Source organism: Biomphalaria glabrata, chromosome 1 (genome assembly GCF_947242115.1).
Source record: "Biomphalaria glabrata chromosome 1, xgBioGlab47.1, whole genome shotgun sequence".
NCBI lineage: Eukaryota > Metazoa > Mollusca > Gastropoda > Planorbidae > Biomphalaria > Biomphalaria glabrata.
Window position 1 is genome coordinate 73,043,288 of NC_074711.1, and position 10,574 is coordinate 73,053,861.

Genomic DNA, 10,574 nt, shown 5'->3' on the forward strand with positions numbered 1-10,574 from the left:
GATGGCCACTTTTAGTGGGATGATAATGATTAGTGAGAAGCAACTACTTTTTGAGAATGATTTTCCTTCATTGTATATGTTGTTTTTTTAGATCCCTGAAGAAAGCTTGATTAGTATGAAGCAACAACCTTTTTATGAATGATTTTCCTTGTCTATGTTGTTCTTTAGATCGCTGAAGAAAGCATGATTAGTATGAAGCAACTACTTTTTGAGAATGATTTTCTTTTATTGTATATGTTGTTCTCTAGATCCCTGAGGAAAGCTACAGCTTCATTGTCCTGTTGACTGGTGTTGACACTGATGCTCAGTTAAATCAGAACAGTCTGGTAGCCAGTGTCATCATTGATCCAAGTGACTATGTCCGTGGGCTTGTACAGTTTGCTCAAAATTCCAGGTTGGGCAACATTTCATCTACAATACACATTTTTTTTTCTTACAAATAAAGATGCTTTATATTCGTTTTTTCTTAAACCTTTCTAGTATCTCAATAATAATCAAATTATCTAATATTTCTTAATTGCTTTTTTGCAATTAACTTTTTTTTGAACTTTCAGAGTTCAATAATTTGTTATGTTTTATGGAAATGTGTACATCTTTGGCTGCCTGGTTGTATGGTATTCACTCTGAACTGTTGTCTCTGCAGTCCTGGGTTCAAACTCTGTTGCCAGGGCTAGGATGTAGTAATCTTCAATTCTAAAGTTGCATCTGAAACATATAAAGCAAAACAAAAAAACAGTTCTAGGTCTAAATCTTTACCTTACCTAGGGCTGCCTTGAATATTGCCACATCATCCAAAAAAGCTAGTCATTTTACTAATTTTATTACAAAATCTTGGACCAGTACAATTAATTAATTCTTTTTTTTCAGGGAAATTATAGCAGGGGAGAATGATGTGTCAGTGAAACTATCTGTAGAGAAAGTCAAAGGTCAAAAGTACAATGTGACAGTAGCCTTCAACACTGAGCAGATGCAAACCTCTGTCCTTGTGTATGGAGTCAAGGTGTATCCTGCCCTTGACAGGGCAGACTTTCAAGGACAAAGCAACAGTTTATCTTTCCTAGCAAACACTCAGGTTGTTATATACATTTATCTAGCTTTGGTATTTTCTTATCAAGATCTTTCATTTTTACTTAGCTTATAATGCTGTATACAAAATAGCTCTGTTGTCTCTGCCTTACGTTCTGGATAAAATAGTGTTGGGATTTTAAATGAAAAACTTGAAATCATTAACGCTAGTAAAAGAAAACAGTAAAAATTAATACTAAAAAAAATAATTAATAAACAATTTATAGTATATATATGTATAATGATATGCAATATTTTTTTTTGATACATATTTCAGGAGAGTCAATATATTACCTTAACTCTGAGCCCAGTCACAGCATCAGATAACCCATTACCTAAACAGTTTTATGTCACTTTAACATCACCTACTAATGGTGCCAGGTTGGCTATTTTGATAATTGTTTCTTTTTTGAGTACTATAGAATCTATTTTAATTTATTATTTTTTTTTTAGATTTTTTTATGCTTGTGGTTAGCATTGTTTATTTCTAGCATTTACAAATGAAACTTAAGTTCAAACTAATATTAATTTCTCTGTGTAGTATTAATCCCAATGCAAGCCGAGCTGTGATCAGGATTGTAAAAACATCAGATGTTGCTATCTGGACTATTGTCAGCAAACCAGGAGTTGGGAGTCTTGCTAATGATGATGTTATCATGTAAATATTGACATAATATTTTTTCATTATTATCAGATATTTGTATCATTAATAGTTATCAAATGTTTAGAGGACTGTTCAGTTTGTTTGGCATATTCATAATATTTACTGAGTAACAAAAGCTCATCTTGTTTCAATTCTGTTGTTGGACAGTTGAATGAACTAGCACAGAACCATTTGAATATTGATAATTTAATTATCTTGTTTCAGTTCTGTTGTTGGACAGTTGAATGAACTAGCACAGACCAATTTGAATATTGATAATTTAATCTTGGTAGAGGATGTGCTTAATAAGATCAATCAGCAAGGAAATCAGAGAAAGTATGACTAAATTGATTAGACTAAATAGTTATGTAGCTTGCCATTTATTTCAATTCTAATATTTGTTTAGACATTTTTCTCCTTACAAATACTGTCTAGATGTAGTTGTAATACAAAGTTCATTATCTTAAGACTAAGACTGCTAAGACTAAGACATGTTTTGATTCTTATTGGAACTTTGTTGTGATTTTAAGAATTCTTTGCTCAAAAACAACAAATTTCAGAATTTTAAATTTAAGAATTTAAGCATATCATTTTATGTATATTAAAAAAAGATACATTTTTGATCTATTTAATAAATATCTTTCTTCTAAAACTACATCGTTCCCTTTTTTCAAAACTTTTTCAACACATTTTGTTTAAGATACATTGAGCTATATGAAAAATGTAAATTGTATTAGAAAAGATTAGGCTATTATTGTAAGTAAATATACATTTAAAGAACACAACAAAATGCTAGTTTTTTTTACTTGGTCTTTAGGTTGCCTACTGAGGTCCTGAATGCAGTCAGAAATCTGTTCTGTAAACTTTTAGATGATGCCATCAATGATGCTAGAAAAGGTCGAAGCTCACTGGCAGGGCTTTTAGAAAGTTTTGCTTATGTTCTGATTAAAGACACTACTTGCCCCCCTTCTTTGGACAGTGATATGTAAATATTGCAATTGTATTCTTTTATAAATTATACTTAGGCCAATTTTTATTTCAAAGTTATTATTACTATCTGTGTGAAAAGCTCTGAATAAATAATATGGACTTATGGTTTCCAGAATTTTAAATTTAAGAATCATTGATTCCCTCAATCTTTTTTTTTTTTTGTAATTATATAAATTACTTTAAAAGGAACTTTTTTTGATTCCCTTAGCTTTCTCAACTTTCAATTTTTTAACACTCTGTCTAAAGTTACCTTACATTGAATCACAGCATCGCTATCTTGTCTACACTAAATGTTATATTTCATTGATTAAATTATTAAATTTCCTATTTAATTCGTAACTTATTAGTTGTATAGTCACCATATAAAATGGATTTCTTTTTGGGTTTATAGGATAAGTACACAATGCTCTGCAGTTACAATCTCTGCTGGAAGATGGTTACCATCAAAGTTAGCTGGCTATACATTCAACATACAGTAAGTTGTTTCTGTACCTCTGTTGTTTTTCTTATAAGGGCACTTCATTGTAATGAAAAAAGTTGTTTTTTTATATACAATCTTTTGGCTTAGGTGATGACAACAAGCATATATGCTAGTTATTTTAACTAAAGAAAAATCTACAATTATCTCTAAATAATTTTTTTAGGACCAAAGACTCCTTTGTTGTTTCCCAGACCCTGCCAGAGGTGGATACAGCTGCTGATGGCACCAGTGATCAGGTAAAGTAGATAACATCTTGTCTTAGTATTATTTCATTTTTTATAGATATATATATAATAGTAGCTGTCCTTTTTCTTCTGTCTGAACAGTGTATAGATTTCCATGTTCTGGATTACAATAGTGTCACATGGTTTGATACAAGTTCTGGGGAGAACCCTTTGATCAATAAGAAGGTATGTACTCATGTGTCCTGTATAGAAAAAAACAAAACATATGCATCCATAGTTAGATTCATTGAACTGTATTGTGCTCCAAAGCAAACTAACATGTCTTCTAACTCATAAGACTACATATTTCAAATGAAAGTGCTGTTCTACTTAGCTGAAGAAGAACTTCTGTTTCAAACATTCTGAGAAGAATTGTTGTAATTTTATTTGTATTGTTTTACAAGGAGTGTTAAAAAAAAGAATTTGTTAAAAAATCATTGAAGTCTATTTCACTAGGTTGTAGGTTTTGGGCTCAAAGGTCGACAATCTGGAGTCATCACTAGTCCTGTACAATTTACAGTTCACACACCTGATCGCAGGATAGCAGCTAGAGATGCAAAGTTTGTACAAGTTTTGTTTACATTCCTTGCCATGAGCACATTAGTTTACATTTACAAGTTAATGCTTTTATTATTTTTTTTAAATTGTTTTTTTAACATGAATAATGTATTTCTTGTTTTATTAAATAATCATGTAACATTTATCTAACCACTGTCAAATTTAAAGGGAGTTGTGACAAGATTAAACTTATAATCTATCTGAAGCAAAAATATGAAGCAGTATAAAAAGTATTATATTTCCAATGACTTTTTTATCAACATTGCCATTTTTAACTGATACTTTAAAAAGTATTATATTTCCAATGACTCTTTTTTTTCTACATTGCCATTAAGCCTTATGCATTGTGCACAAAAATTTCAAATCAAGATGCAGTTTGGTAATGAGGTGGGGGGCACAAATGATTCGAGTTTGTAATCCAGCTCATAGAATAAAATTATTTTGGTAATTAGTACAAATCTGTAAAAAAAAAAACTTTCCCAGACATTTTTATTCCAACATTAGTAAAGAGTTAAGTCCCTTTATCTAGGTTCATGCAAAGTTTTTTCAGTTATTACCAATTTCGACTATTGAAAATTTATTAGTAAATAATAGAAAATAAAAGTGCACAAATTTTTAATGACTTTATTTAAAATAATCTTTCATGCATCTTAACACTGAGATATATTTTTAAATAACAATAGACACTATTTTCTAATTTAATTTCATTACAATCAGTTTTCTCTTTTTTTTTTAATAGTTCACGTAAATACTTGTGTAACAAAATTGTAAGTTTCTATTCTTTTGTTAGTTTCTATTAATGTTTGTTCTTTAAGGTGTGTGTACTTTGATGAAAGCACCAGAAAGTGGGTCAACCCCAATGATGTGTGCCAGGTGAAAAATGACTTAAGTCAGGCTGTGGATGACTTTGTGAACTGCGAGTGCAGTCATATGTCCAGCTATTCTGTAACTGCCTCCACCAGAGATGCAGACATTGTGGGCTACACTGTGTGGTTCTTTGTTATTTGTTTCATTTGCATGGTTAGAATTTTTATAACTAATATATTTGTTCTTGCATCTCTTAAGCTTAAAACAGGTTTTCCTAAAATATTTCTTTAACAGAACTCTTAGAAATGTTTAAAGATTTAAGTTGCATACTTGTAAAAATATAAATACCCAATAAAATATTAACATTAAAACATTAAGAGGAGTTACCTTAATGACTGAAGATTCCATTTACCGAGTACTTGATATTCACATTTCATGTTATGAGTGCAATACTATTAAATTAAATTCTAAAATATGATATGCTGTTGAGCCCTTTTCTGCACTTTGACCTTTTTATTTCAGGCTTCAGTTCTGCTAACAGTTATCTGCCACTGCATTTGTTTCCGCCAAGCCACATTCACTGTCAGCATTCACATGCATTTTTTGATGGCTATATTCTTCTTCCAGGTATTTCCATCTATACACTTTTGTCTTTCAGTTATTGTACATGTAGTAAAAGAATGGCCAGTAATGTATTGATGAGACTATAGAAGCGGACCTTGGAATAAGTCTCTGTTCTAAATAATGTAGTGAGGACACTATAGAAGCAGACCTTGGGATAAGTCTGTTCTAAATAATGTAGTGAGGATACTATAGAAGCAGACCTTGGGATAAGTCTCTGTTCTAAATAATGTATTGAGAAGACTTTAGAAGTTATCTGTTTTGGAATTTACCTTTGACCTTGGGATAACTCTGTCCTATTCAATGTCATAGTTCAAGAGCTGCATCCTATTCATCTATTAAAAAGAAAGAATTCTGAAACTTTATTAAAACACTCCAGAATTTAGGTCAATTTTTTATCCATATCATTATTATAGTGCAAAGCTGCTTGTACTCATTGAGATGTTTTAATATCATTGAATTAACTTTTATTTGAATAATTTTCTCTTTAAACTAGTTTTGCTTTGTAATTGATGCATTCTTGTCACCTGATCAAATTTTGGCTATCAACACAAGCTCAGATAACTCCAAATGTATCGCCATGGGTCTGTTTATACATTACTTCTTTCTGGCACAGTTTACTTGGATTGTCACACAGGTAGAGTTTCATGTAGTATTTTATTTATTTGTTTCAGTTGTTAAATTGCGGATAGATTTTGATAGCACACTCAAATTACATTTTGTTTTGACAAATGGCTGCATATCCTAAGTTGCAGAAGGTAATGCTTGATCTGTTGCATCTTGGTACTTTTTTTATTATTGGTTTAAATTAGTTGGTTTGGTTTACTATGCTGAATTTATGGCTGTACTTTTCAGTGACTCAAGTGGTAGGGTTTCTTTTTTTTACCAAATATGTCTTTGTTAGAGTTGAGACTAGATCCAACTCTTTGGCCAACGGAATCTCCCCTCTGCTAGCCTTTTTGAACAATCGTTCTGTCAGAGATACAAATTTTTAAAACTATTTTTTTCAGCTGCCTATATCCTTAACACACCGCAAGACCCTTTCATTTTTTTTATCTGCCATGGTCAATCATAAAGGTGCCCTTATGGAACAGTATGTCGATTGTTATGGGGCTGTTAGGGCTCTTTTACATTCCTTGCAGTGCAATGATCTCAGTTTCATTGGCACCCCAATGGCAGTTCTGTTTGGCTTCCCTATCTTTTCACCCAAGCACCACATTTTAGCTGGTAAATACAGTACTGATTTGAATTCTTTTTCAGGCAATAAATCTTTGGAAAGTTCTTGTTATGAATGATGAACATACAGACAGACATTATGTTGTCTTCTTTATCATTGGATGGGGTAAGTGCAATGCATGTCTATTTAATGGGAATTCTGGAACAGTGTCAGAATCTCTTTAGAAAATGTTTTGACAAAATATGACTATTTAGATCTGTTAAAATGTCTGTGATACTGTCTGTCTGTTTGTTTGTCAGGAGTCCCACTTGTAATTCTGGCCATTTTTTATGCTACCACCTTCAACATCTACAAGTACCATACAAGTCTGGCTGTTGATTTTATATATGGAGATGTCAACAACAATGGAGAAATGTCAGTAGAACAATCAAACAATAATCAAATTCAATAAAAGTTACATTGATTTAGATACTAAACATTGCTACTAAACAGCTACTTTAGTTCCCTATTGGTTGAAAAATGACTTTCTGTATTTGCTTTAAACACAGATGTTTCCTGACGAATGGCTTTGCTGCTATTGGAGGTATCCTGGCCCCTGTATTGTTTACTGTATTGATGGCTGGGGTTGTGTTGCTTAAGGCCTATCAGTTGTCTGCTCAGTGGCAATCCTATGATGACCTCTTCTATGGAAGGCTGAATGCAATAGGTACATTATTGTTATTATTATTTTGTCAGATGTGAACATTGACAAAGAATATTAAAGAATACTAGCCCACTCAGAACAACCTGGTGGATAGCTTTTGGGTGATTTAAATTTGATTTAATTTATGCAAAAAGAAAAAAAAAAGTTTTTAAAAAAATATTTTTTAGTTTTTTTTTTGAAGAAACATTGTTTAACTCTAAGGAATAATTAATTAGTATAAGTGAAAAAAAATGTTTACATAATGCCAATATCAGCAGATAGTCTACATTTATTTTGTGAAATACATTACATTAGTTCAAAATATTGCACTGTTAACAATATCTGCCAATGTGTACAACTCAAGAAATGGTTCTATAGTATCTTTCCTTTGAGAATCACTGCTTCATGAAACACTACCTTAACATATCCACTTGTTTGCTTACTACCAGAGATTCCACTTCTTCTTCTGACCTGGTGTGCAATGATTCTGACTTGTCTGTGGCTAGCTTTACACTTGATCTATGGCTACCTTTGGATGATGGTGTTGTTTTGTATTTGTAATTTGATTTTAGTAAGTACTTTATAAAATTATGTCAATACTTTTGTCAGATTTTTAACAAAAATTGTGTATTACTTGGAACTGTAACATGTATGTTATTTTAGCATTTCATGTTATTTCTCAAATATCTTTTACATTTTGATGTATACCCTAATACCTGAGTTGTAGTTCTCAATTTACTTTACATTAACACTTTTGTTAACAAACAATTTTCAGAATAAATCACATTCTCTTAATCATTTGCAAAAAAGTTTTTGACTAAATTGGAACTTTTAAGATATTGCAATAAGCCCTTGTTTAGAAAAAAAATTATATGTCACAAATCTTTATTACAGGCTATTCTGGTATTTGTGCTGTATGCTGTCATAAGGAACCCAATACTTTCATGTATTTTTGGTCCATCAACCACATCCTACTCAGTCTCAGGGGATGCTCCAGAGTTGATGGTAGGAGAAGAGAAGCCTTACAATCGTACACCTGTAGCTAGCAGTGTGAAGGGATCCAGAGCCTCACTTTTACTTAACGATGTAAGTGGACAGGCAAGTTACATACATCAAGTACTTCAAAATTGATACTATTTCTTTTTCCTTTATAGTCAAAAACAAGATATGTAATGAAAAATCAGCATGATAATAATCTTTGTTGAAATGCACAAAACACTCAAACAAAATATTTCCTTAAATAAATTACAAAAGTGAGCAGCTCTCATTCTGTAATGGGTTGGGTTATGTGTAAGGAAAAGCATTGCATATGACATCACCTTTTATCTGTAGGAAGTACATCTATAAATGATAGATCATAGTTTTCTTCTAAATTACTTTAGCTACATTTATAGTAAAATAATAGAAGAAAAAGTTTTGACCAATTCAAAGTAAAAGTTGTTATTAAGTTTGGAATAAGAATGTAAAGAATAAGTCTTAACAGAATAGGTCAAGAGGTTGATTGATGGTACTTCAAACTAATTTTGTGTCACTATTTTTTTCAAGGCGTGGGAAAACAATACTTCAGCAAGTAGGAACAGAATGACAGTGAGAAGAGCCTTGCCTTCTCAGGTATATATCAACCCTCCAGTGGCAGTAATAAGCCCATCTGCCACCATTGACAGTGACAGTCCAGATTTTGATGAGCTGATCTATGCCTTGAAGACAGGGCTAGCACCCAGTGAATACTCTAGAAGTTTTGATGATGACTCCTCACAGTTGTCCTTTATACTTGACAAATATGAAACTAAGCGCATTGACATAGCAGACACCCATGTGTGATTGATATAGCAGACACCCATGTGTGATTGATTGACATAGCAGACACCCATGTGTGATTGTTTGACATAGCAGACACCCATGTGTGAATGAAAGCAGAAGCAGACACCCATGTGTGATTGACAGTGGAGATAAATGGTTTATATACTTACATTCCATTAGTTGAAACTTAAATATGTCCTAGTTTCTTCAATGGTCTCTAGATTAAAAACATATCAATTTTGATAATATAAAGTTATAGAACATCTTATGTGTTATATGTTATTTTTAAACCTTGATTATCTCAATATTTTTTATTAAAATATGAAAATATTAAAACTTGTATTCTGTGTCATTGTATTAAACTGTACTTAAATTAAATAGTTGAAATTTATGATGTAACTTATTTTTACGTTTCAGATTCAATTTTCGTAATATTTAGCATTGAATGTAATTAGGTTATTAATTTTTGCTAATGGTCAATTTGATGAAAAATTTTGTGCTTAAATAATTTTTTTTATTTTAAAAAGGGTGTGAGTGATAAAAAAAAAATTACTGGATTTAAATTTTACAAAATCTCTTATCAACTAACATCACTAAATTTTAGGATTTAAAAAAAAACTGAAATTTCAAGTCAAACTTTGAATCAGAAATATGATGTTTTTTAACAAGACAAAGCCTATTTAGCTGGCCAGCATAATACTATCTGTATGAAACCTGAGGAATATTTTTGCCTTGATATAAACATTTTCTCTTTCTGTCTTGATATAACATGTATCTATTTATTTGCAGATATTTGATCTCAGTTTTTGTAGATAAATATTGTTTTTACTTGGTGGATATTATTATAAACTTTAGAATCATATGTGTATCTTAAAATGGAATTCTTTAATATTTTGATGTATTCAGTCAGTAATCTCATAATGAATCTTATTTATATTGAAAGTTTAATAAGTTGTTGTTTTTTTGCCCCTATCAAAGAAAAATTTTAGAAACTTTAAACCAAATCAAGCTTTAGGCCAGATTGGCATTCAAGCTAAGATGCTCAAAGAACTAAGAAATGAACAATCATCAGAATTTGTGACCTAGTTATAATTCATGAAAAGCTATTTGAGAAATTAGAAACAGAAGTGTTACCAAAGAAAGTCACAAAGCTTTGAAACCTTGTTTGCTTATTTCATATAACTAGTTTATTTCTTTATCACAATGCATGTTGGTATGAAAACGTTTTCCTGAATTGACAAAACAAATAAACAGTGAATAAATATAAATTATGTAATTCCTGTTAAATATTTAAATGAAGCCCAGGGGGAAGTGGACCTGGAAGACTGATTAACACATTGTATGCTTTCTAGAGGGGGCTTGGTGACTGAGCGATAAAGCTTCCAAACAGAGAGTTCAATGGTTTGAATCTCTGTGAAGACAGCATCAGTACATCACAGCTTCTGGACTTTTGAATTTTTGGGATTAATTAGAGCATCTAGTCCACCTAACTCTAATGGGTCCTGACTTGAGTTCGGGAAAGTAAA

General features: G+C 31.3%; 1 protein-coding gene across 1 annotated transcript in view; it reads left to right on the top strand.

Annotated features, from left to right (window-relative positions):
- Nucleotides 1-10,264, top strand: part of LOC106072441 (adhesion G-protein coupled receptor V1-like) — a 90,106-nt gene extending 79,842 nt beyond the window's left edge. Inside the window, exons 92-110 of the mRNA XM_056013226.1 lie at nucleotides 249-394; nucleotides 868-1,072; nucleotides 1,343-1,446; nucleotides 1,607-1,723; nucleotides 1,934-2,044; nucleotides 2,526-2,693; nucleotides 3,090-3,173; nucleotides 3,343-3,415; nucleotides 3,506-3,589; nucleotides 3,860-3,963; nucleotides 4,777-4,981; nucleotides 5,291-5,395; nucleotides 5,886-6,026; nucleotides 6,650-6,731; nucleotides 6,866-6,980; nucleotides 7,115-7,272; nucleotides 7,698-7,819; nucleotides 8,143-8,334; nucleotides 8,794-10,264. Coding sequence (XP_055869201.1) covers nucleotides 249-394; nucleotides 868-1,072; nucleotides 1,343-1,446; nucleotides 1,607-1,723; nucleotides 1,934-2,044; nucleotides 2,526-2,693; nucleotides 3,090-3,173; nucleotides 3,343-3,415; nucleotides 3,506-3,589; nucleotides 3,860-3,963; nucleotides 4,777-4,981; nucleotides 5,291-5,395; nucleotides 5,886-6,026; nucleotides 6,650-6,731; nucleotides 6,866-6,980; nucleotides 7,115-7,272; nucleotides 7,698-7,819; nucleotides 8,143-8,334; nucleotides 8,794-9,069 — 2,592 coding nt within the window. The 3' untranslated portion in view covers nucleotides 9,070-10,264. The remainder of the gene's footprint in view (nucleotides 1-248; nucleotides 395-867; nucleotides 1,073-1,342; nucleotides 1,447-1,606; nucleotides 1,724-1,933; nucleotides 2,045-2,525; nucleotides 2,694-3,089; nucleotides 3,174-3,342; nucleotides 3,416-3,505; nucleotides 3,590-3,859; nucleotides 3,964-4,776; nucleotides 4,982-5,290; nucleotides 5,396-5,885; nucleotides 6,027-6,649; nucleotides 6,732-6,865; nucleotides 6,981-7,114; nucleotides 7,273-7,697; nucleotides 7,820-8,142; nucleotides 8,335-8,793) is intronic.
- The last annotated feature ends 310 nt before the right edge of the window (nucleotides 10,265-10,574 follow it).